The sequence below is a fragment of the Astyanax mexicanus genome, chromosome 1 (genome assembly GCF_023375975.1).
Source record: "Astyanax mexicanus isolate ESR-SI-001 chromosome 1, AstMex3_surface, whole genome shotgun sequence".
Taxonomy (NCBI): Eukaryota; Metazoa; Chordata; class Actinopteri; order Characiformes; family Acestrorhamphidae; genus Astyanax; species Astyanax mexicanus.
The window spans coordinates 53,519,340-53,547,312 of NC_064408.1; the positions used below are offsets into that span (position 1 = coordinate 53,519,340).

Genomic DNA, 27,973 nt, shown 5'->3' on the forward strand with positions numbered 1-27,973 from the left:
GTTATTATAATTTGTCTCTTTTCTTCCCATGCAGATTTTCAGGAACCTTATGCTGTAGTGGTCCTTCTAGAAAAGGATTTAGTTGTTATTGACCTTGCACAAAATGGGTATGTGCTTGTTCTATTTTTTGATAAATATACATTCCATATTTCTGTAAGCAGTCAGTTTAATCAAGTGTTTATTAATCCTGGCCCTGGTGCCCGCTGTCCTGCACATTTTAGTAAATTCCGTGCAAGGGTTAGTTGGTTGTTAGGTCTTGCATTAGTAGTATTAAGTGTGTTAGTAGCAGAAAAACGAAAATAAATTGAACCCACTGAAGCAGCATCAATATACCACTAAATCATTACCCATGCATGCAGGTTTAAAGACTGTAATCTAATATGATTGGAGGTACACCACTACAGGTTCAGATGCATCTGTGTAATAAGGGTGTAATAATTTTTCCACAGTTATCCTATCTTTGAGAACCCGTACCCCTTGACGATTCACGAGTCTCCAGTGACGTGTTGTGAATATGTTGCTGATTGTCCCGTGGACCTCATACCTGCACTTTACTCAGTTGGCTCCCGCCAAAAACGACAGGGCTACAGCAAAAAGGTACAACAATGCATGCACATTTTTTTTTCTACATGGTACAATATGTCACTCTGGAATTGCAGTAAATACTTGGCTGTATGGCTTTTTGTAAATTTGTAGAGGTTAAAAAGACATTTATTTTCAGCCTCAAGAAAAAATTAAATATTCATTGACCTTCCAAATATCATGGGACCTGGGAATGTGCTTTGACTTTTTATGTCCCATTGAAGCTAAAGAACATTCTACTGACCTGCAAAATAATGAATGTGATTTCTGCCAGAGTTGTTTGTATTGCATGGACAATTCTAGCCAGATGAAGCCTGTGACAATCATTACCACGCACTGTGGCTTCTACAGCGTATTCCCAATTCCTTTTTTCAGCCATCTAGAGTAAATGTAGCAGGATGCAAAGGCAGGTCTCTTATTTTCCATAATTTAAATAATAAACAAAAAACACTAAGGAAGTAATATAAACACTAAGGCTACTGAATCAAACACTATAAAACAAAGGATAAACAATAAGACTAAAACAAACAAGCAAAATAAGCAAACAAAGAAACAAACTAAAGAAAACTAACCAGAAACTAAACTGCAGGATAGAGAATCAACCAAACAGATATTAAACAAAAGACTGGGTCTACACGGGCTAGAGATCACATACAGGCTGAGGGTCTAACACAGACAAAAAGCACAGCAGAGAACAAAGGAGCACATGAGGTATTAATGCACAGGCACAGACAAGGGACACCTGTGGAAGTAACGAGAAGGGTGGGGTTACAAATGAGACAGGAGGGGTTACAGATGACAGGGCAGGGCTAATGCGGACACAAGACCAAACACAAAACAGAGCCATGCGCTTCATATGGAGCACATGGGTAGGTAAACAAAACTTAACATGAAGCAATGCCCTGTCTCGCATGCATGTCACTTACAAAGCAAGCACTGTTTAGACAGAAGTCAGATATGGGTCACATTAAAATATGGTGTGAACAGCCTAAACTAAATATTGGATTTGGTCAGAAAATCTGATTTTGGTCAGTTTTACCTGCTGTGTGAACATAGCCTTAGTGTGCTGTAGATACATTTATTGGCCCTGTTTTTTTGCTTTTTCTACACGTTTTTTTTTTGACCTGCAAATGTGTGAAAGCAAACATGAACACATTTACTAGCAAAAGTGTCCACATATGTCCTTCCAGAGTTCCTCTCACAAACATACACAGTGAAAGCTCTTCGTGCTCCAGGTGTGTATGAAAAGGGAATGTGGCCTTATGCTTGTATATCTCAGTCCCCGCTGTGCAGGTGCATTGTCCGGAAAAGCTGCAGCTCAGACAAACATGTGGAAGCATTTGTGTGTGTGAAAGGAGTCGAGACCTTTCGACTGCCTGCAGAGTTCACTCTTTATGGTGCAGTCCGTGTCCCAGCAGGGGCAACGGTTTGACCCACGCCCACACCCCATGGAGAGGCTACATCACAGCGTAGCACTGTGCAAACCCCAGTGCCTGTGTTTACAGCTCTCAGTCTGTGAGGATTACACAGTTAAAATATTAGGTGTTGAATTTGATTCACATGTGTACAGTATGTCCACACAGATTCAATAGAAAATGTGTTGTAGTTATATATAATTAATGTGCAATTTATTATGTTCTAGTTAATTTTAATTTTAATATGCTGAAATAAAACATTTATTGTAAAGGAAAGCAGTGTTAAAAATTACAGAAATACATAATCCCAGACCTTTGACCGTATTCACTACAAGTAACCTACGTTAGCTTGATACTTCCCTAATTAGGCTGGTTTGTGACCATATTCAGACTCTACCTTTGATGTGTGCTTTGGTATGAGATTTCTGATCAAACATTGGGTTTCTAGGGTAGCAACAGATTTTTAGAGTATTTTTCCATTAGGGTGAATAGGTTGCGCCCTATAAATGTCACAATAATACAATACATGAGTAACACATGACCAACCACAGTGTACAGAGTACGAAAGCAACCACTTGGAGCTTGTAATGCAAAACCACCCATCTAAAAAACATTTTGGCATACCATCTAACAACCACATATTAACACTGAGTTAATGAGATATCATAGAAACCACCTATAAACTACTTAGCAAAACCATAATATGTACTTGGGATACCATAGTAGCCACCTAGAATAACCATATGCCTTAAAGTGGTTACACTGCACAACCATTCTGCATCCCCTTCAGCAACTTCTAATTAGAATTTATTTTCGTAGAACTGGATAAATCTATCCAGTTACTTACTAAATATCACAGATATCAAGAATGCTCTTTAAACAAGCTAAATAATATTACCACACACACACACACATATATATATATATATATATATATATATATATACACACACAAAAAAAAAAATATATATATATATATATATATTTATACGCACACACACACTATATATAGACTAAACTGTAAAGTGATTTGAAAGTCCTGGAAATCTGCCATTATGCTGCATGAACCTGGAGAAGCTGAAGGCTACTGAAGAAGAGTCCTATCTTAATGTTAGTACCCCAGCAGTTTTGTGTCCAGCTTCACAAGTTCTCTTTCTTTTCCCTTTTTGTAAACACACACAAACGGAACGGAAACACTAAAATATAAAGCAGTTTGCTAATTTGGCCTCTGCTTTTTTTGTTTGTCATAGGAATGGCCTGTAAGTGGTGGAAACTGGGGCCAGGGCACACAAAGCTATCCTGAAATAATAATTACTGGGTAAGTATATGTGTGTGTGTGTTTCCTCTTTCCTCTTTCCTCTCTGCTGTCTCTGCTTCTTCTTTTATTGCCATTTTGCTGAAATTGCATTGGGGAGGGCTGAAGGGAAAGTGCAGGGAAAAGTTGCCGAGTGATATTCTGGAAATGAAAGGAAACTATCCTACAGAGAATAACAGAGGAGACGGAGATGGAGGGAGGAGGAAAAGAGAAAAAAGACAAAAAAGAAGGAGAAGTAAGCATTTCTGAATCACTGCCCATGGGAAGGCAGCAGCCCACTTTCCCAGAATGCATTGCTACAGTGTTTCAGTGAGCTGGGCAGTGATGGGGTCAGTGCTCTGCCACTTTTACTCTCAGCAGTTCTACCCCCGTTTTATCTGAGCACAGAATTTGTGCTGGTCAATTTATGAGCAACCACTTTATATTTATTTTTTATTTTTGGCTAACTTAAATATAAACTTTAGCAATGCAAATATTTGGGCACTCCTTACTGTCAAAATTATTGTTAATAACCAAGCAAGCAAAGAATGCCCTGATTTAAAATATATATCTATATTTCCTTAATATTTTAGGGACTTTATTCTTTTTTCCCCGTTTGTGATAACAAATACAGCAAAAATATTTTTGCAAAAATATATGTTATCCAGTTTTCCAGACCATAACTTGATCCCTGTTGTTCTTGATAAATAACATTTCTTAATTACATTAACTAAGAAAAGACAATAAACCTTTAATAGGAATTGGAGTATATAAAAACATATAGCAGGTATTTTAACCAGGTTTGCCTAAACATTGCATGTCATTGTGCATTATGTTTACATTACTCGAAAACTAATTTTTTTTTTCCTTCTACGAAGTTGGTAATTGCATAATTCTATATCTGTCTCCCAGGCATGCTGATGGTTCAGTTAAGTTTTGGGATGCCTCTGCAAGTGAGTATACAACATCTCTGTATCAGAATGTAATGTAATGATGATTTCATTTATTAAAGGAAAAAACTATCCAAACTGTGTGAAAAGTGTTTGCCCCTTAAACCTAATAACTTGGTTGTGCCACTTTTGGCAGAAACAACTGCAATCAAGCTTTACCGATAACTTGGCAACCAGTCTTTCACATCTCTTGGGAGGAATTTTGGTCCACTCTTCTTTACAGAATAGTTTTAATTCAGACACATTAGAGGATTTTTGAGCATAAAGGTCCTGTTTAAGATCATACCAAAGCATCTCAATCAGACTTCAACTAGGCCACCCCAAACCCTTTATCTTGTTTTTAAGTCATTCAGATGTGGATTTGTTTGTGTGCTTTGGGTCATTGTTCTGCTGCAGAACCCAAGTACACCTGAGCTTGAGATCAAAAACAGATGGCTGGACATTCTCCTTTAGGATTATCTGGTTTCTTCTATTACAGTTTGCCTTTCTATTCTTCTATTGCACGTTGTCCAGGCCCTGAAGCAGCAAAGCAGCTGCAGACCATCACACTACTTAATGTGTTGCTTTTTGAGATCTTTTAGCTGCTTCATGTTGTCAGACAGGTTCTATTTAAGTAATTTCTTAATTCTTAAGTTCTGGTCATTTTATATTTACTCAGGTTATATTTGTCTGATAATAAACTTGTTTGATAATCTGAAAAATGTAAGTATGACAAAAATGCAAAAACTAAAGAAAGGGGGCAAATACTTTTTCACGTCACTGTATATAGCATGTTGTGACATAAATCTGCAATGCAGTGTGTATGTACAAGGTGAAAGGCTAAAATTTGATTAGATTTTTTTTTGTTTTTGTTTTAAAAAAAGGGAATGTTCTATGGTCTTTAATATATATACAGTTTTATATGTTCAGAGGGTGCATTTTGTTTTAGTGTAAAGGGGGACATTATTTAGGCAGCCTGCCATCATTGTAGGCTAATGTACTTAATCTATGATTAAAGACCCAACTGGGGACTGCCCTAGTAGTGCCACATACATTTACCTTTCATTTGACTCCATTTCCCAGAATGCTTCCATTTAACCTTGGTTTGTACCTAGGGGAACAGCCTGGCATATATTTGACCTGTATATGTCATTTAGCCCCATTACAGCCATAGTCATGACTAACTACAGCTCCCATAAGTCTAGTGCTTCCAGTGTTAGTCTTTCTACATTAAGCTCAATATGGAAGATTATTAATGACCTTTTAGACCTGCTAGTTCTGCAAAGACTACCCTCTAAGAAGCAGCTGGCGCCTTTGCATAATGGAGGGGATTTATTTAAAAGAGATTTACTCTACCAATTGTACACTGCAATATGAAGACTAATTAGGCAAAAGGCGGTAATCCTGCTAAGACAAAATGGCTCTATTAATCTGAGGCTTTTTATTAGTTTTGCCTGGACAATTGCAAATAAATTCTGGATTACTGTCAGACCTTAATCAAATACAGACCAAATATAGATTTATTCTGTCATTCTGGTTTGGTCCACCTTCCAAACAAACTGTAGAGTTGTTTTGAGAAAGTATATTGTGTATATGTATAGTATATTCTTTAATAATAAATACAATGAAGAGCCAGAATATTAAGACCACTCATAGATAAAGCCATGAGAGCAGATTTTCATTAAAGAACAGCACATGGCAAGGTTTAGGATGCATATTAGTACTTGTTGATCAGTCAATACTGTTTCGTCAGTTGATTCTTGTAAATTACTGGATATAGGTAAACTGGTCAGGTATGGGGACCTGACTTGAGAAAGGTCAAACAGGTCATAACCAGATGATTAACTAGAGCAAGGCTGATTTGAAGATGCTCCTGGTCAGCTGTGATGTGTGGAGGGACAAACTAAAACAACACGGTGGCGAGTGCTTATTTATTACAATATAAAGGTAACTAATTGGTAACTATGTGCAACCTGCGATTCAAACTGGCTTAGTCGTTCCTAAATTATACTAACGGGGACAAAAAAAAGCCAAAGGCCACACCAGTTGTTCTGTAGATATTAGTGACTTACATTATAACAGATACTATAACAGTGACTGACTGGCCCTGATAAGGTCTGGTAAGTCCTGTATTCTGTTACATCACATTAGATGACCAGACACATGTGCTGTGGGATGTGCTGCCAATAGGCCTGATGTGGATCCACCTCACAATTCTTTCAGAATGAAAGAATCTGCTCTAACATCCTTTTCTTGATACCAAAGAGCACCTCCATCTATAGTATAGCATCAGCTGTTTTGGTGGCATTTAGTATGTTTGGCAGGTGTTTTTTTTGTGTTTCATTATATGAAATAAATCTATAACACTACATATACCATTTTTTATCATAATCTTGTAACAATGGATATTATACAAGACAAGCAAATAGCCATATGTGTATGCAGATATTTTGTTGACAGAAACCTAATTTCCCATGGTGCCTAGTAATGCTCCAAGTGCTGTACAAACTGAAGACAGCCAAGGTGTTTGAGAAGGCGCGCAGTAAGGAAGAAAAGCCAAGCACAGAGATTGTGGATGAGGATCCGTTTGCCATCCAGCTCATGTCATGGTGCCCGGACAGCCGCATGCTGTGTGTAGCCGGAGTGTCCGCCCACGTCATCATCTACAGATTTAGCAAGCAGGAAATCACCACCGAGGTTGTACAGGTAGGACTGACCATTTGTCGGTTGATGTGTGTTGCTGTGCGTGGGTGAATATGAAATGTCATCCATAGAAACACCAGTATGTGTCTATGGGTGATATAGATATAGATATAGTATATATATATATATGTTTATGCACACACACTGAATGTGTATATATAGTGTGGGAGGAAGCAGTCTAACCTGCATGCATAAATGCATCAGGTTTGCAGATTTGTATCTGCATGGCTGGATTTGTTTTTGTAGGAGTGTGCTCATCATCCAATTTATGATGTTTCTCTTCGCTTGACCTAAAAACTTTAGTTTATGCTTTCTGATGTGGAATAAGTGCCATCTTTCTCAGTCTCCCTCTCTCACTTTCTCTCTCACTCACTGCTCTATCTGCTCACTCTCTGTCTCCACTCCCACCCTAGTTCTCGCTCTCTCTCTTTGTCCATCTCTTTCCCTCTCTCTCCAAGCTCCAAGTTATTTTAGCCTCCTGACTGACGACAGCCATGACTCATGTTGGCGATAATAATAATATGCTCCTCCAGACTTTCTTACAATATTGTGCATGTCTTGTTTTGAGAGGAAGCACTTCTCTTCTTTGCATTTTGCTTGTTCCTTATTATTATCTTGATATTAAATAGACTAAAGATTTTGGTTATTATAGTGTCAGACATTATTATAACTATGTTTAACTGTGAGGCAATGGCTCCTCCATAATCCTGGTTCTGAAATACTACAGATCTGCAAATTTTGTTGTTTTTCCTAATTAGCTACTTTTCCCATATTATGAGGCTCTAATACTGTAACAATTACATAAGGATAAATGCATGTTTTGAATAACGCTTTTGTAGTGTGGGACAAAAACAAAAAAAAGCATGTTGTCTGATTGGCTCAGCTTGAACAGTGTGCTCAGTACAGATGTAAGAGTGATGATTAGGGTGAGTGCCGTCAGCTGTTGAATGTTCTCAGCGCAGCTTAATTGGAGCAAATTGAGCCCATTACCACCTCAAGTCCCCTTGCTTCACATATGTGTGTACACACATACACACACCAATTTGTGAGCCCTAATTTATGTGTAGTGACACTGGTGGGAATCACTTAACTTAATACATTTTGAACCCATAAAAATGATAATTTATTTAACTGATTTGTTTGTAGAACGTGTTTCAAAACCTGAATTACTGATTCAGATGAAGCAGATCGCTTTCTAAAATGGAACAAACTAAACTGGTTACTCACAGGCTGACCCATATTATTCATGTGAGTTCTACTTAATTTTTTCTACTAAAGCAGCAACCATATCTATTTTTATAGATACAAAATAGAATACAGTGTCTGAAACCACATTGTGAGTCTATTTAAAACCCATAAACTTGTGTACTCAAGTTCCCATTACTTATTCATTAAATTGATGAGAAGTTAACCTCGGGCACTTCAGACAACAATCATGCCATGGCTAATAAGCTAATAAACTATCACTAGCTCTGCAAATATGCCAGTGATATGCATCGCTCCTTGTAGAAAGCTACATTCGTGCATGTTTCAACTTCAGCCGAAGTCTACACAACCAATTCAGCCAATAAATAGCTTCTGAATGCATTAATGAACTGAATCAGGAGGGATGCATTATGATTGCTTCCAAAATCTGAGGTAGAGTATCTCTCCTGGAGCAGGGTTAGCTATTGGGTTTACATAGGCACATCTGTTCAGTGTATTATAAAAAATATATATGTAAATAGTTAATCTATATTAACTATATAGTTAATTAAAACATGGATTAATAAATGTGTGTATGTGTGTGTTCTCACAGTTACTTGAAGTCAGATTGCAGTATGAACTGAATGACCTAGATTCACCAGAAGGGGGTGGGTACCAGACACCAGCTCCTCCCACTCCAAGCACCTCCCCTAGCCCACAGACCTCCGGCCCCCAGACACACCATTCTACCAGCAGCAACTCTTCAGATGGCATAAGAGATAATGTGCCCTGCCTGAAGTAAGCTTAATTTTTGTAAGATTAAACTCATGCACTCAGCAGGTATTTAACATACAAACTCTATGGAGATCTACTTTATAAGATGCACAATACAATATATGCAGATAATATGCATCTGCTGTAGAGCATAGTTGGAATTTGGTGTGTAAGTGTGCTGTATATCTACCTGTGTATTTAGATCTACTAAGACAGCGACATACAAAGGTTGGGTACTCCTGTTCCTGTGGTAAAAGAGTGGGCACCCTATGTTACTTGTCTCCAAAGATGTTTGCACACTGCACGTGGTAGCCGTGGCGCTGTACGCCAATCCAGCGGAAGAGAAGTTTGGAGTTGCCTTGGAGTGGTGCGGAAAGGGGTGCATTTTTACGCTTATAACCACGCCTCCACCATGCTAACACGTACAGCAAAGTTCAACTTGGTTCAACTTTGACCTTGCAGCAAGGGGTACCCTGGGAGAAAACACATGACGTCAACTTGCGTGACCAGAAAGCACTTTAGTTGTAAAAAGTGCTATATAAATAAAATTGAATTGAATTGAATTATATCATTGAGAGACAGATATAGGTCTACAGAGGCTGTAGCGACTCAAAAAGTTGCAAAGGTGATCAGTTTTAGAAAACTCTGCCTATAATCAACAGGTGACGCTTAGCATCAGCAGCAGCACAACGCTACCACACCTGACCAGTATCTAGCAGAGTGGTGAGCAGAGTGGAATGCAGCATGCATACTACGTGCGGAGTAAGAGCACCTTAAATCTCTAAAGAAGCCCATTACTGCTTCTCTCACACAGCTGTCAAGCACTCTGAAATTTTATATAACTGATGTCCTCAAAGTAGGAAAGGCTATGAGAAGATAGCAAAGTGTTTTAAGCTAGCTGATTTCTCAGTAGGTAATTCGATTAAGAAGTGGTAATTAACAGGAACTGTGGTCAAAAAAGTACTTTAGCAGACTCTGGAGTGGAGGAGCACTGTGTAGCAGCACCTATACAAATATCACCTTCATGGAAGAGTCATCAGGGGAAAACATTCATCCCCATTACCTAATTTAGCTTCAGAGATTTTCAGGTTTTCAGGCTTCAGAGGTTTTCAGAGGAACATCTTAATAAGCAAAAGAACCTTTCCAAAAAAATAATAATAATTTTCTTAATAGAACTTAATTAAACATTTGAAAATAAGGTCATATTTAGTTAGCTATAAGTTATATTATATAATATATATTTTGACTAAAGGTGTCTTTTTTACAATGACATAGATGAACAAAAAAGTTAATATAATGCTTTCTTATTTATTGCAGTTCATGCTCCCAGATCTCTGACTTATCTCGCTCAGATCTGTGTAGCAGTGTAGACACGGCTGCCATACTGCAATACAGTGTAATCAAAAGGAAAGGAAGCCTTGCAAACATGAGAGAGAGCAAGAGAGATTTGGACTGCTGCAGTCTTTGTTTAGTCAGCACATAACATCATGTCTCCAGATTAAAATGCAAAACTATGAAACTAGGCAGACTGGAAATGGCAGTGACATTTGCTACCATGCATTTGCCACCATGCTAATGTTAGCTCAATTCTACAAACCAGAAATACTACATTTTTGATCTGTTCTAACAGTGACCTTTTCTAAGCATTCAAAATAAATATCCCCCCCCCCCCCCCCCTGCTCTCTCCCCTCTATCCCCTCTCTCTCTCGCTCTTGCTGTGTTGCAGGGTACGCAATAGTCCTCTAAAGCAGTCTCCAGGCTATCAGGTAGAATTGGTGGTGCAGTTGGTGTGGGTCAGCGGAGAGCCTCCCCAGCAGATAAGCAGCCTGGCTATCAACTCCTCATATGGCTTGTGAGTCTTTTACACATCCTTGCATTTTCTCTTACGCAAGTCTGCACTCTCTGTCTGTTCCATACCGATACTCAGTCATACACCCGCGAAACAATCTCTCCATGAGTCTTTTTCCACAAATAGACTTGCTTTGTTCAAATCACTGATCTGGAATAATAATCTGTTTCTCATGGTTTGTATATTTTCTTGACATCTGACCTGTTTGGAAAATTCAGGCTTGTCTCTTGGAGCCAATTTATTACCTGCATGAGTAGCATTCATTGTGCACATACATTTAGCTTTTGATGTAGATTCCTGTCTTTCTCTGAGGCAAAAACAGACTCCCCTATGTTACACTACCTGCCTGAATGCAGTGCAGACCTAGGAGAATAGAAGCACTTGAATGCGATAAAAACCTTACATAAAATCATAATCACATTACATTCAGATTTACACAGATTCATACTTAACGTTTTAGGTTTAAAGGGTAAAGTTTCTGTCATACGTTGGTTTCGATCTTGTTCTATTTTGTTTCTTTGGTACTTAGTTTCTGTATCTATCTGTTATTTGTGGTATAGGGTGGTTTTTGGCAATACTAATGGCCTGGCAGTGGTAGATTACCTCCAGAAGACTGTTCTTTTGAATCTGAGCACCGTGGAGCTGTATGGATCCAACGACCCATACCAGAGGCAACCCAGATCACCTCGCAAGAGCAGACAACCTTCTGGAGGTGAGACTCCTACGTCACTCTAATTAGCAGTATTACAGCTATAGTATAGAGCAGGGGTATTTAATTACAATTCAGTTTGGTCCAGTTAGAGAAAATGTCTTCAGGCTAAGGTCCGGACCGTCGTCAATGTTAACTTGTGTTATAATTCAGTGTGTTATTCTGTTTCCTGAAGAAGCCTATAGTAGTTCTGTCAGTGTTTCATCAACAACAAATTACACATAGTACATTTCAACAATATTTATTGTTTTAAAAAGGCCTGTCACAATAATTACATTATCAACCTATCATAAAATAAATGGAAACACCCTCAATAATTTTTAACATATCGAGTCTAATAATGTAAATCTCTATGTTCACTTTCTTTCAAAATGCGATATTTATTCTATTTGATTTTATTTATATTAGATTTAGGCCTGCCTGTCATAATAATAATTACATGAATGATAAATCATACAATATATTAAGAAATGTTTGCTGAACTTGGCCAAAATATCAGCTTTAAAAAAAAAACAGTAGTTTTATTTTATTTAATATTATTACTGTATCAGACTTAATTATGTTGTGGGTAAAACTGATGGGGGGAGTTGCCAATGCTTTTTGTCCCCTGGGGGTTGCTGTAATTTTGAGGTAGGGTTGTTTTGGGAGTAGAGAGAGCACGCCTGCGAGCGAGGGAGTTTTTTTTCTTGCTGAGGAGATCAGGTGAAGTAAAGTGGAATATTTTGCACTCTGTTTATCTTTAATTCCACCAAGTAACACCGCTCGGTTACATTACTGTTAGTATGTTTTATAAAGGTAGTATTTTAATTTATTTTTCTGGTGCACACCACCACCTCGCTTTATTCTCCCACTTCTCACCGCCTGCTTCTCCTGTGTGGCTCTGCGCTCTCGCATCTGCATAGATCTGATTAGCAGAGGAGAGCCTTTGGTGATCTTAAAGCACACGTGATTGGTCTGTGAGTTAACTGCGTCTGTAAAGCCCATAAACCATAAAGATATTAAACGTTCAGACGCTTTAAATGATCGCAGTCAGAATTAAATCCTTCTCAGTAGTTTATCGGTTTAGGTCCGGATTGGACAATGTCTGGGTCCGGACCCTGACCACGGTCCGTCTATTAGTGACCCCTGGTATAGTGTAGTGTAGTATAGTGTAGATCCATATTGACATATAATTGTTTCATCGTATTTATTTCTACATTGTTTTAACATACAAGTACAAAATATAGATGGTGTCTACAGTGAAATGTAATGTTATTTCTGTTAGCTTAGTCCTATGGTGGTATGACAGTTTATTCTTTATACCATATACAATTTAGTATACATTTCTTGCATACCATTATACAGCAGGATACAAAAAAAGTACATAATTGAATTTAAAGTGGCCTCATTTAGACACATCACAAATAGCAAAACGCTTAACTCTAATGGGTTGCTAGCAACAGTAGCACAGCACACACACACACACACACATAGGCTACTTCCCTTGAATCCAGCTGATTTAAAATAAACCCAGCATTACTGGCTCAATTATCAGATTATTGGAAAGGTTGCACAAGTTGAGTGTTCAAAAACGTGCAAAAGATAGGTTAAAAGGCTAATACTTGAAATTTTGATTTGATATTATATATACTCTTGTAACACAAATAAGTGTCAGACCTCTAGTTAAAGTCCCCGTCATGCCAATAAAAGTATAGATAAAAGTATTGTGATATACAGTAAGATTCCCAGAATCTTAAACATACTGCCCAGTATTCTCAAATTAACCACTCTAATACTACATTTGAATTTGATATGAAGCTTAAAACAGCATTATTACAATATTCAGGTAAAGTTTATGGGTAACCAATCAATTAATGTGTGGACAATTAATTTGTAAGCGATTAAAGGCTGGTTCATACCTGGTGTGGACACTGACATGGCATTATGCACACAGTACCTGGTAAAATGGCAATACAGCTGATAAGGAGCCAGAAATCTTTTCAGGTGAACGAGCTTTGTTTTACAGGCACTTACACAAAGATTAAAGCTGGGTGCTTATTTCTGGTCCTGAGGATCTACCACCCTGGAGAATTCAGATCTAACACACATGAGTCTAGAATCTTCACATGTCCCTGAAGGCCTTAATTACCTGGATCAGGTGTGTGAGATTAGGGGGGAGGTAAACTCTGCAGGTTGGTAGGTCAACCACCGGCTTACAAACGAGATACTGCAAAATTGCTGTAATTAAAATCTTGACCTTTGGAGCCACGTGACCTTCTTTAGTGCTGCATTTCAAAATGATAAAAATCCATTGTTATCAAAAGTCAGCCAGATATTATAGCTGAAATTGGGGATGTCAGATCTTGTTCAGTCATTACGGACACAACACAGGACATATCAAAACAAGATCAACTGAGCCAGATTTCAGATAGGTTACCATGAGATGGATGAAGAGCCAAAGAAAATAAAAATAAATGCATTTTTTTTGTTCTTCCATAATGTCAATGACTAAAGTGCCCCTGGCTTGGAAAAGGACATAATTCAACTAAGAGAGAGAACCGAAAGATTTCAGTCAATAAATGTTATGATCAAGGCTATGATGTCACAAGCTAAAGTGAAGCTTACAACAATGAGTCAAAATTCATTTCTGTATTTGACGTACGTGTTCACTCTGACACTCATAATCTGACATTTTAGAGGTATATGTGCAGCGTGAGGTGTGCTTAAGTGAGTGTAATGAGAACACCAGCTTTTCCAACCTAGCCTTTACAGACAATAGGTTCTAGGTTCTTTTACTTTATTCTGTTTTTGTATATGTAGTTTAAAATTTAATTAAGACTACAGCTTATTATTAAAATGTCAAAGGTTTAATCTTCTGCAGACTTTTTTAATCAGAGCAGTCTCATAATTTAGTCAACTAAATGATTCTCTTTCAGTAAATGCAGTGGTTCCAGACCTAGTCTTGGACTACAGCACTTGTAAAGTTTGGTGTTTCTCTACTAGAACACACATTTACGTGACCAGTTTGTTGGCACATATTGGCAAACCTGCTGGAAATGGGTGTGCAGGTGTAAAGATAGGAGGTACTTTGGGGCCGTGATTTGAAAGCGTCTTTTTCAGGTACATTTATGCAGCATAGTAAAGCAGGCAGCTGCAGCACTCTGCAGCAGTGTGTAGTGCCAGCAGTGCAGCACTATGACCTCTGCTGGTGGAGAACGGGACTGGCGTCCAACTGCCCTGAACGCACACTGCCTGGTAATGAGTTGGATTAGCTGGCTCAAGTGTGTGTGTGTGTGTGTGTGTGTGTGTGTGTGTGTGTGTGTGTTAATCAGTGATGTTTAGCAGTGGGTTCAGAGTGTATATGCTGGCCTGCCTCTGAACACAGAAGGCAATGCCTTGGCATCAATCAGTGAAGCTCAGTGTGCCTCACCACTCCACATCCTCAATACATTAAAACTGCTTACATCTACACAGTGTTTCAAATCATCCTGCAAATGATATTTTTCTCAGATTTTTTTCTAAATACTATAGGTAAATGACAATCAGTATAAATCCAATTTTACTGAACAAAGCTTCCAATGAAATCAGTATTTTTAAACTCAAAATGCACTGTTCCAAATTATTATGCACACCAGAGTTTCAAAACATTTCATAGTTTGTAAAGAACCCCAAAAGATATATATATATATATATATATATATATATATATATATATATATATATATATATATTTCTTTTTTGCAGCCTTAAGTTGAACGCATAAGCTAAAAAGTTATTTCAATCAAAAACATCTCAGCAAGATACACGTTAACATAGGAACCCTTCTTTGATTTCACCTTCCATTGAACTTTTTGGATTGTCATGCATGAAGATGATTTTGTTCCAGAAGGCACGGTGCTTCTTTTTGTACCATGAAAGTAAGTGGTCAGTCAGCTCTCTTCAATTGATTCCAGCCCATAACATGACTCCGCCCCCTCCTTGCTGACATCCTAGCCTTGTTGGGACAAGGTGGCCATCCACCAACCATCCACTACTCCATTCATCTGGACCATCCAGCGTTGTACGACTCTCATCAGTAAACAACACTGTTTGGAAATGAGCTTTCATGAATGTCTGGGCCACTGTTACCATTTCTGCTTGTGAGCTCTGGTTAGTGGAGGCCGAATAGTAGGTTTATGCACCACAGCAAGCCTTTGAAGGTTCCTACACCTTGAAGTTCACGAGCAGCTTCAAATACCAGTTTGCTGTAATCCGTTTCCTCATTGTGCCTTTATCTCCACAAACCTGTCTGTGATCTAAATTAGCCACAAATCTCTTTATAGTACGATGATTAAGTTTTCGTGAAATATCTAATGTTTTTATACCTTGTCCATGGTACTGCAGTATTCACGCTTTCTAGCAGCAGAGATCCCTTTTATTTTTTCCCATATTATTTGAAACCTGTGGCCTGCTTAATAATTTGGAACAGTGCAATTTGAGTTTTTCATTGAAAAAAAAAGATTGTTATCATTGGGAGGATTGTTCAGTAAAATTGGATTTATACTTAACGAGTCATAACTTATTATTTAATTATACTGACTGTCACTTGCATAATAATTTGGAACACAGTGTTGACCAGCTGTTCTGGGTCTAAACCGTATGTATGTAAGATTTGTAATCAATAGGGGCATGACAGATGGTTATATACGTTAGTGATCATAAGAACTGTCAATTAAAGATTGTTCATTCAACTTAATGAGCTTCAGCTTAAAATATTAAAACTAAGGTTTAGTACAGTTCTATTCCATATCTTGCTGGGTAGAGTATTTCTTTTATAGGCACACAAACTCAGATGTTAGGATGAGTGAAGGTGAGACATTTAACCCTAAAAATACAATATCAGTTGATAAGCTGTGGTAGCATCGTTCTCTGAGGCTGTTTTGCTGCTAGTGGGACTGGAACATAGAACATTGGATGCAAGTAGATGAAATAATAAATGAAGTCTACAAGTCTGTCTAGGGCACTCATTCTGCTCTAGACAAAGAACAGTTTAAAAAATCATTAAAAGCATAATATTGCCATGACATTTCTCTGTATTTGATTCTGTCAGACTACTGCTTTAAAGTGAATGCAGTGTAGAAAATGCAGGGAGTAGAGGACATGTGCATGTCACATCTAAAGGTCATCTCTATAAATATATAAATTTGTTTCTCTGTCTGTTTAGGGCTGTGTGACATCAACGAGGGCTCAGCCACGTCGGAGGATCGCTGTAAATCCCCCACCTCAGGTAATCTGTCCTTCAGTGCATGCCATCGGTCACCCAGCAGCCCTAGACCTGACAGACTGGCTAAACTCATACCCCTTCCACGTCCTTCAGAAAGCTGTTTTTTTAATTCCTTCTTTTTAATATAATGCTTTTTATTATTATTATTGGATTTTTTAGTTAAGTACTTCAGTTTTTTTCTGCTATATTTTATTTACTAGACCTGTCATAATAACTATTTTTGGACAATATACTGTATTGTCTTGTAAGTAATTGTTATAAAAGATATTATTGTAATTGTAATTATAATTGGAATATAATGGCCTAACAAGGCAACTATATATTTTTTAAGTCAACCCTTTCTTTACCCGTCAAAGTCAACTCTGTGTTTATGGGGCACCATTACATTAACAAATTCAGAAGAAAACACATTAGATGACATTAGGGTCAGTAAAAATTATATATGTAATGTCCATATATTGTACGATAAATGAATAAAGTAGTTATTGTGGCAGGCCTACCAATATCATTTTAATTTTTTAGTATTAAATATGTACTGTCTACTGTTTACCTCTACTTAACGGTAATGCAGGCAAAAGTATATCAAATTATTACGTGCTATAATATTGTATCAGAGTCAAGCTTGTGTTTACCTCTGTGGTGGCAGTGTAATTGCTAACTAATGAAGTTCTAAGGTTTTTATAGATAGAAGCTGATCTAAAGTGAAAAGTATTATGATCAGACTAGACATCTTTTCTCCATGTATATAAAAAATTCCAGTCAATAAAAATATAAAATTTTAATTTATTAGGTCATTTATCTTTGTGACAAAGCACTTGTTTGCTACATCGACATCAAGTTTGAAAGACACTGGTGTGCTCTGAATAGTATATGATATGTTACATGTACTTCCAGTCTGAAATAGTGTTTGTTTATAGCAAAGTAGCATCACTCTAGTTACACCAGGATTAAAAATTCAGATAGTACTTTGGGGAACAGGAACAAGGCAAATACACAAACCAACAAAGCAACAGTTCATTAGCCACTTTAATTGCATTTTAATTGGACAGCGTACACTTTTCTCCAGGAAAAGGCATCTTAACTCTTAGTTTACGTGACAGCTAAAGCTTGTAAATGCACTGTACTGTACAGGGCCATTAAATGAGAATTCATTTCCTTGTACTTTTAAATCTGGAAGCACTGAAAGCTTTAAAACAAACAGACTGTGAACACTGTACAGCAGAGCCGTGTAAACGCACTGGTGCTATTCAGTGTCTATGTACTAAAATGATTCTAAACCATTTCTAGGAAACCCTTTTTCAGAATAAGCTGTGTGGGTGCAATCATGTCTTCCCCCCCAGGGTTCAACATTCTCCAATTTAGTAACTTTTTTCTCTTGTATTCAAAATTCCAGTGCATAAACTGTCTCTTTTGGTTTAAGCCCATGCATGTAAAATAGAGATTAGAAGCATTAGCTGCTTAAGAAAATTAAAATAACAAGAAATTTGCCTTTCTCAATGGCATAGCATCTAGCATTTTGTAATTTACTTCATTGGTGCATGGGATTAAAAAAAAACAAGTGACTTATGAAGCTGATAAGAAGACAATAAAGAGCATGACATTCACACTGGGAGTCTGGGATGACCTAAAATAGAGATAAGATTAGTGCCAAATGTCAGGAGAGAATAACAATGACTTTCCAAAGCAGCTTAACCTTCAGTCAGAGCAAAGACCCACAGCTATTTTCCTAACAAGTGGTCTGATTAGGAAATGGTGTGGGGAAAGGTTCTTGTAATCACCCAGCAAAAGCACCTGCATAGCGCACGCCATCACAGCAGGCACAAATACCGACTTCTCGTTTATTTTTAAGCTAGACTTTTCCGCAAAAAGAAAAGGCTAAATAAATGCTTAGGTAGGCGTTGTTGTATGAGTGGGTCTTTTTGGCTGAGCTGCACTGCATCACTGTCTTGTTCTCAGAAAGAGAGAGAGAACAAAACAGTACAAGTTTCTAACTGCAGCTATGCTTTACTTCCTTTCCCCCCGAAAAGTGTTGATGTCTAACCATCAGCAATTCTACAATGGCGGAGGTAGAGGAGGTAAGATTGGATGGCGTTTTTTTGGAGAGGAATAAGGAGACTCCACCCTGTTGTGTCCAACCACTCTGTCTCTGTCTTAACGTTAGAATAAAACACTGGGAGCAAAACACTTAGCAAGATACTATGGATGATTGTAAAGGAAATGTGTATTGAAATGTCCACTGCATGCTACATGTATGTAGCACGTGTGTAACATGGTGCTTCTGGCTTGAGTTTCCCCATAGCCACTTCATTGGCTGGGTCATAAGACCATCTGTTTGTAATTACAATCTTTAAACCATCTGTTTGTGGACAGCCCTGTATTCTTGTACTTCGTTTTTTAGAGTAGGCGTTAGGAGACCGCTAGCACTGATTTGTTTATCTGCATAGCAAATGCCATAGTATTATTAATACCTTCACAAATTGCGACAGAATTATTACTTGTACAGAACCTATTTTGAGCCTAGGACTGCTGTTCCAGAGCTTATCCCAACAGACTTTAATTTCAGATTTTCTAAGTATCTATTTATTTGTTATTTATTTGTTCAGTTTAAAGCCCTGAATTTGTTTTGCCTCAGTTCTCCACTGGGAGAGTCACAATTGTCATAATTTGTTTAATTTGTTTTTATTTGAACTTCTGATTTTCCGGATGTCCCGTAGAATTTTCTTTAAATGAGGATGAGCAATATGTTCAGGAAGGGGAAAAGCTGACCACAGTTTGTTTAGCCACAACCACCGTCACTCCCTGGTCTTGTTCTCCTGTTTGGTGCATGCTCATGGCATGGGGTGCCAGGAATGACTGTTGTGTGTCTGATGCCTTTTTATTTTCCTTTCCAGGGCATTGTGAGACCCAGCGTCCACTACCCGGTTGTGTCTGTCCAGCATGCAGCATTTAATTAAGCTCTTGTTTTTGTCTCAGACTCTCAGTGATTCCCCGTCACACTGTCACCCACCTCTGTCCGTTTGAAGCGTTTGTGTCCCTCTCTCTGGAGTTTTCACGACTGTGTCTTTAGCTGCGTTTTCCCCCAAGCATAGAAACTGCATGACTTTTCTGGAAGCTTCTAGAAGGTTTATAAAGAGGGGTGTTTTCTTTTTTCCAGCAAGGATGTCACGGAAATTAAGCTTGCCAACTGAGCTAAAGCCAGACTTGGGTAAGCTTCGAATTTGTGATCATATTTCATATGAAAAATGGGGTCCTACATCATCACATGTGTCTGGAGTCTGAAGAATCGTCATTTCAGTCTCATATCAATGAGTCAAAGACCAGTAGTTCTATTGAAGTGAAGGAGATTCTCTGACTTAAATGTATTTGTCAGATGAATGACTGGATGGTGTTCAAGAAAACATTGGTATGAATTAGGTTTTAAAAATATGCCATAAAGGTTGGCCATTTACAGATGTTGGGCCGTGGTTATCTAAAGCATACATGTATCACGCTTTTCAACTCAGAACTGCTTGAGTTCTATTTTATTATATTTAACTTTAATGATAAGGGCCCAGAAGTAAGGGCTGAGGTCAACTTCATTCATTTTAATTCAGCTACTTAATTCAAATGTAGGTTTGTGAATGTTTATGAAGGTCTTGTTTTACAGTGACCACCAGAAATCAAATCCTGTTTAACTTCTCTGCCCTCATTTTTACTGCTCTGTGTGTTCTGCCCCTTGCACTCGGCTGCCTCTGAGGCTAGTTGTGCAATTCAATTATTGTACTGGATTGGTGTATGGAGACCCACCCTTGCACAGAGCTCATCTTTTTGTTTTACCATATTGGTTTTTATATTGGATTTTCTACCGCATTCCATTATTCTACATGTTCTGCATGTGGCTGGAGAATTGGCACGAGAAAGAATTACAAAGAATGCTACGTATCACATAGGACCAATAAAATTCTGCGATATTGAATGTGAAGGTGCTGAATTGAAATTAAATTGACCTCAGGCCTTCTGGGAATGCTATAAAAATGATGATTGTTTCATAACCCAGGGCTTTATACAATGATAGACGTTTTACATGACAATTGTCACCAATTGTGCCAGCAGACAGAGGTGCTAATCTAATTGAAGGGTTACAGGGATTTCTTGTAACACTTTTTCACTGCAGTGTCTGCAGGGCATTGACAGAACCTTTAAAAAAAAGTCTAGTTCTTCTGCAGTTTAAATAAAAGGAAATGTAAATGCACAGGGTTTGGGACAGAATTTCCCAAATCTTTCCTGCAACATTTCCATCATGTGGTCATCAGTGCATTTTCTTTTCAAAGAGGTTGTCAGTGGTGTCATCATGATCTAAACATTGTCACGACAGGAGGATGCCATTTATTTGATTTCTTTCTTTTCAGCATTTCCACACAAGCAAAGCCACAGTGAATGTGGGCATAACCATTCAGTTTCCTGCATAACCAGTCAAATAACAATAATCACCCTTCACCCATGTACGGTTATTATTGCAGTGTATATTTAATGTGAAATGATTGGAATGGGTTCTTTACCTCTTTTTGTTTTCTTCCTACTGTCCTACTCTCTGTATGTCCTCCGCGGGGTGCCGTACCCCTAGACAACAGGGACAACTCCTTCAGCCGCTCAAGAAGTTCCAGTGTGACCAGCATTGATAAAGAAGCACGGGAGGCCATCACATCATTCTATTTCTGTGAGACGTACTCGCGCAAGACGGACAGCACGCTGACACCAGCCCTGTGGGTTGGCACTTCCTTGGGCACTGTCCTCTCTATCTCTCTGAGCATGCCGCCTGCTGGAGAACAGAGGCTACTGCAGCCAGTCATTGTCTCACCCAGTGGTGAGTCACCTTGAGAATACTTTACACATATTAGGTCTGTCAAAAGCACAGAAAACAAGGTTTATAGCTTATTTTTTATTTAATGAGCATGTTAAAATATTGACTATTTATAATCTTATTTTAAGCAAAGGGAGACACTTTAATGAACATGACAAATAAAAAAACATACACATATATACTTACTCAAAGACAATACAGCCTTTGTTTTTATGCTAATTTCTTCCCCATGTCTGTACAGGTACTCTCATCAGACTAAAAGGCAGCATCATCCGAATGGCCTTCCTGGATGCCACAGGGTCCCTACTTCCCCCGGCTTCTGAGCTGTGGTATGAACCCAATGCCCCGGCCAACGGAGAAGAGAGAGAAAGGGGGAGAAAGAGGCGTCCAGTGTCGGTCTCACCATCCACCTCACAGGAACTGAATGAGCACCAGTATGCTGTGGTGTGCTCAGAGAAACAGGCCAAAGTCATTGCCCTGCCCTCGCAAAACTGCATTTTCAAGCACAACATCACAGAGACGTCCTTCGTGCTGCGGGCTGATGTGGTGCAGTCAGGGTCTGGCATCTGTTTGACCTGCTTTTGCGCAAACGGACACATTATGACCCTCAGGTGGGTACCACTTATCTTCTTTTTAGTTACTCTTGAGGTTTTGCCATGTTGAAACATTTAATAGAAACTTCATTTCTATTGTTTTACAGGGAATTATGTTTTTAGGCAGTTAAATTTTTTATCAGATATTTTATTAAAAGAATACTGCACTGAACTGTGAAAAATGTGTGTGGGGCCGGTTCCATTACCATCCATTAAGCTTTCACCTGCACTGTCCACTGTGGGTGGTAATGTCTTTTAGGATGTTTTCCCAGTATACACATGACACTGTGGTTCAAGGAACATTAAATTAATGTCCTATTTATCAAGCATCCACTATCAGGCCTCACTCCAGATCCCACAATTCATGTTGTCTTGTCACAAGCACATTGGCACATTCATCCTCACTCACAAGATGACAAATCCCAACTCATACAGGTATGGGTGTTTCCAAGCTGTTCCCTGAAGGAACACTTAATAAGCAATGTACACATTGTTGTCAAAATGCATTGACACAATCTACTGACATGTTTTAAATAATAATATGAAATTACATATAGATATTATGTTGGTAGTAACTATAACATATAAGGGTTAAAGAGAGGAGACCAAATATAGATAGATAGACCTCCAAACGTCATGTGGTCTTTAGATTAACTCAAGAACAGAGTATATAGAGCTTAATGGAATGGATAAGCTCCATCCAAACCTTTTCATTATCACATACAAAATATTGTATTTCTCTTCTCATTGGATAAACTTTTCAAAAACAAACACACCTACTCCACCTACTCTCTGCTGTTTTACACATGTCTCTGATAGACAGGACAGTGCATAGCAGCTACGCAATGCCATGTATTGCAAGCATCACATTCCTGTCGTAGTGACTGATTCTGCACACTCTTTTTGCTGTCACCAAGAGGCATTTTGTATTTGAGCCAAACCGTAGTCTGACTTCTCGGGCAGAACATGCATGGACTCGGGCTGGGTCGGGCTGGATTTTTTGGACCCAATCTAAGTTCTATTACCAGGCAAGGAGATATTAGTATTTTTGAGAGGCTAATACAAAAGCACACTGACTTCTAAGCACACTAAAATCAAATGTTTTAATTTTGAAGATACAGTAAATAACCAGTCATGCAAAAAATCATAGTGATGTTACTGAATAAAAGAATTCTGGGGGGAGATACATGCATAAAGCCCAATGTAGTGTAAAAAAATAATCCACCACCTTGTATTTAACTTTAGTACCACTTCATGCTGGTTCTGCTTATCAGAGAGGGCGGACCGGCTTCCAGCCACCAATAAGAAGCCACCTGAACTCCAGATCAAATTTTTCAAAGTTCTTTTCTCTTTGTTACAGTCTCCTCCCAAATCATCATATGTTGCTGGAATGGTCAGAACATACAAACTAGCTCATACAAACTAGCTCTAACTTGCCCCTTAAACCGTCTGATCTTTTTAATATTAGGACATTTAAGAAAATGTGTAGTCTTGCTATACTGGTCTCCACAGCTGACCATTGTTGAGCTCCCTGCAATCACAGTGCTGTCAGTCATTTGTAAAATGTTTTCTTTCCTCATGGACTTTCTTTTAAGAGTCTTTTAAGAGTGTTTATTAATATTTGGATGATTTTCCATTGCTTTGCATTAGTGGCGGCGTACTTGAAGAAAGTTGTGATGGTTAATCAGAAAACTGTGTTGCTCTCAGAGGTTGGAAAGATCTAGTTGCAGTCCTGTGTTGAGGGGATTGCTCTGGCGATGTGAAGGATTGCTGGTGGTCAGATGTTGATGAAGCGCATGTGCTCATATTCCGAATCTACCTAGTATTGGTTTGGAAGGTTGTCCTCTCATCCTATTGTTTGGGAAAGTCAGTGCCAGCGGGGCTGTCGCCAAGGTAACGCAGATGGGAGGAGACACAGTGTGGCACGCAGATTAGCGCTGTCTGGACCTTGTCTGTCTGTCTGCTGATCTCTTGCCATCTCATAAATCTTCAGCAAGGACAGCAGAGAGCAGACCAACATCTGTGCATTGCTCTCGGTCTGTGACACAGAGAAGGACAAAGCTATTCATTCAATTAAATGTCAGGATACTTGTGATAGCAGGGCTTCTTTAAACATCAAAGCTCCTGTAAGGTAACTGCATATTTTGAGGGCAGGACTACAACAGCTGAGCACTTGGTTATACCTTTGCCTTTACATGCTTGAGCGGTTTTCACTGCCCTGGCCACTGGAGAAGTGCTCAACGATAATGGAGGTCAAACATTTAATGAGAACAAAAGTCATCCATCCACCAGCAGGTCTCCACAACATAATGGGACAGATTTATAAACCGCACCACCAAATTTACTGTGACACTAGGTACAAGCAGCATTACGACAGCACATTTGCTAATTTATTGGAGAGCATTACTGTACTCTTTTAACATTTATGTTTTCTCTCATTTGTGAATGCCATCACACATTAGTGATTCTAAACACTGCTTCACTACCGATAAAACACATTTGAACCTGCAGGTGGAATTATTTTAATGCTAAATAAAAGAAAATGTTACATTTGAATGTGAATATAAATAAAAATTCATTTAATTTCTACATTTGGAAGCATCTGACATGCCAGTATGTGCTTCTTTAATGCCAGGTTCACACTACACTATTTTGGGCCAGTTTTTCAGTTGCTGACAGTTTTTCGTTGATCACCAACAAAAACTTCGCTCAGAGGGAAATCGGGGATCACTCGGCGCTCGCTCTGTCACGTGTTGTTTAATATCTGACTCAGTCTGCGACTAGAAGTCAGCAGCAGCGGCTACATTGAGCCAATGAGATCACAGAGAGTGAACCACAGGTCCAAATACACACCAGAGCTGTTTATGAAGAGTCTGATTACCCTACCATTCCCCCTGTTATATCATGAAATGACTGTTAAACTCTAGAGGAAGCCCTTGAATGAGTCCTTTATGAATGGGGTGAAAACTTTAAATTAAAAATAATTATGAACTACTTGTTTTGAATATTTCTTTAACTTTAGAAAGTAGAATAATGTATTCTACCAAAAACAAGTAAGAAAGTCTGCCTGTATATTTCAGTTTATCTAAAGAAAAAAGCACTAGTATTACTGCTACTGTGAGCTGATTGGTTGGCGAGCTGGTCCTGGAGATATGTGTAAAATGCGTATATCTGAGTTCAAAATTAAAAAAAGATGTCTTCAGTACTGAAACCTTTGATACAGTTCTGTGTTGCTTATTTCAGTATAAAAATGATCAGACATTTAAAACTATGATTTTACTCACTGCATTTGGACTCACTGCAAGTGCTTATTCTCCTCTATAGAGATTCTCTGGCATGGCATCGCTAGTTTTCGTGTGCGATTAGTTCAGGTGTGTTCTCGTGATGAAACGTGTTTCTGGAGAGCAGCCAGGTGAGTCTCACAATGAGAAATCGTGTAATTTGTGTCCCTGTGTCTTTGATCAGTCTTTTAGTGTGAAAGTCTCAACAACTGAAGGATTACAGCACAACCAGTCATGTAGTAAAAACAGCACAATGACTGAAGACTAGTAGTATATATTGTGAACCTGGCATTAATAGACACCATAGCTATGATTTTTGATCCATTTTACCACCAAATCGGGAGCTGAGCATTAAAATTAATATGCGCGAGTTAATAAATGTATTACACTGATTGTTGTTTATCATTGTCACATACAAAAAATATGGTGCCAGTAAAGAGGTAGCAGTGCTTGAGGACCCAAACAGAGAAAAATAGATTTTAGAATTGGACCTGTGAATAAATTAATCTGTTCTACTGTTTTCCTCACCATAAACTCAACTCCAATATGTGGAGGTTCTGCCTGATTATTCAAAGAACATAAGAACATAACTGTAGATGTAAGCTTATGGAATATTAGGTATGATATTTCAAATCTCAGAGTGCACGCTCTCTGTTCTGTATCCACAGTTTACCTGGGCTGAGACCATTACTGGATGTCAACTACCTGCCACTGACAGACATGAGGATAGCCAGAACCTTCTGCTTCACTAATCTAGGTCAGGCCATGTACCTGTGCTCCCCCACTGAGATTCAGAGGATAACCTACAGCCAGGATGTCTGTGAGAACCTGCAGGTCAGTTAAAACAACACTTCCCACTGTGGTTTGGCTAAGATATTTTGTGATACATAATGTTGTACTGTTATCATCAACAAAAATAAACCAGTGTTTATAGCTGTGCAGTAGAAGATGGTCCATTTTGTAGGTAACAGTTTCTTATAGTGTTTGAAACCACTTAAGCAAGTCCATGCAACATTTTGACATGTCAAATTTTAAGGCTTCACAGACAAATAAATACAGGTGAGAACTATATTAAATGTTGATAGCAGCCTTCTTCTTTTTGGGTTATCACAGCTATGTTTAGCATAAGATTCTGCTTATTTGTGGGAACTTAATTATATGACTGCATCTCAAACCCAAAAAAAAAATAGTAATTTAAAAAGGTTTAGTTCCTTTTTCTCTTCACTGTAATTATTTACATGTTTCACCACCAGGCTACCTCAGTCTGAGCTGGCTTCCATCACAATATACTTTTTCTAAACATAAGTATGGATATGAATATAATGTATCACATTAGTGTGGGATTTTTTGGACTCCAATATTCAATATGATTGCCTTTATGCTTATGCAACTAGCACTGATCTAATCTGACAGTAGGTGCGACTGCCAGTTCTTTTCTTCTGTACCATGCTATTTTTATATTTCTTCCCTGTCACCCACCGTGAATAAATTATGAGTCATAGTTATAAAATATAACTTAATATTATATATTCAAAAAATGAGAATGACAATGCAAATGTTCACTATTTAAAGGACTATCTCTGCAGCAGAAGAATATTATATTTCAGGCCTGTTCGCTAGTAATGTTGTCAATCGATAACAACATTTTTCAGAATGTATGTTTTTTAGACAACCTTTTTGTAAACCAGTGGGCTGGTTTTTGTTTTTTCCAGAAAATGAAGTATTTTTCCCAGAAAATTATTGCAATTACACGTTTTGTTATACACGTTTTATTTTCAAATTTTACATAATTTTACACAAAACTCCAAAAATAAGCCGGACAAAATTATTGGCACCCTCAACTTAATATTTGGTTGCACACCCTTTCGAAAAAAAAAACTGAAATCAATCGCTTCCTTTAACCATCAACAAGGTTCTTACACCTCTCAACTCGAAATTTGGACCGCTCTTCTTTTGCAAACTGCTCCAAGTCTCTCATATTTGAAGAAAGTCTTTTCCCAACATCAATTTTAAGATCTCTCCAAAGATGTTCAATGGGATTTAGATCCGGACTCATTTCTGGCCACTTTAGAACTCTCCAGCTTTGTTTACATCCATTTCTGGGTGCTTTTTGAAGTATATTTGGGGTCGTTGTCCTGCTGGAAGACCCATGACCTAGGATGCAAACTCAGCTTTCTGACACTGGGCCCTACATTGCGACCCAAAATACTTTGTTAATCTTCACATTTCATGATGCCTTGCACCTAGTCAAGGCACCCAGTCCCAGAGGCAACAAAACAACCCTAAACATCTTTGAACCTCCACCATATTTGACAGTAGGTACTGTGTTCTTTTCTTTGTAGGCCTCATTCTGTTTTTGGTAAACAGTAGAATGATGTGCTTTACCAAAAAGCTCTATCTTGGTCTCATCTGTCAACAATATTTTTTCCCAGAAGGATTTTGGCAAACTGCAGTCTAGCTTTTTTAGCAGTGGGGTCCTCCTGGGTCTCCTGCCATAGCGTTTCATTTTATTCAAATGTCGACGGATAGTTGGAGCTGACACTGATGCACCATGCGCCTGCAGGACAGCTTTAAATT

At 38.3% G+C, this 27,973-nt stretch overlaps 1 protein-coding gene across 3 annotated transcripts in view; it reads left to right on the top strand.

Moving 5' to 3' along the window:
- The window catches only part of stxbp5a (syntaxin binding protein 5a (tomosyn)), a 127,901-nt gene that overhangs the window by 92,944 nt on the left and 6,984 nt on the right, over positions 1-27,973 (top strand). The window contains exons 11-24 of one of the 3 annotated variants that reach the window (XM_049479928.1): positions 35-107; positions 450-597; positions 3,248-3,315; positions 4,204-4,244; positions 6,706-6,926; positions 8,722-8,906; positions 10,609-10,734; positions 11,292-11,443; positions 16,623-16,685; positions 18,710-18,757; positions 19,837-19,886; positions 21,243-21,525; positions 21,764-22,133; positions 26,065-26,230. In XM_049479928.1, coding sequence (XP_049335885.1) covers positions 35-107; positions 450-597; positions 3,248-3,315; positions 4,204-4,244; positions 6,706-6,926; positions 8,722-8,906; positions 10,609-10,734; positions 11,292-11,443; positions 16,623-16,685; positions 18,710-18,757; positions 19,837-19,886; positions 21,243-21,525; positions 21,764-22,133; positions 26,065-26,230 — 1,994 coding nt within the window. The remainder of the gene's footprint in view (positions 1-34; positions 108-449; positions 598-3,247; positions 3,316-4,203; positions 4,245-6,705; positions 6,927-8,721; positions 8,907-10,608; positions 10,735-11,291; positions 11,444-16,622; positions 16,686-18,709; positions 18,758-19,836; positions 19,887-21,242; positions 21,526-21,763; positions 22,134-26,064; positions 26,231-27,973) is intronic. The other 2 variants (XM_049479930.1, XM_007255661.4) reach the window with 2 other exon arrangements.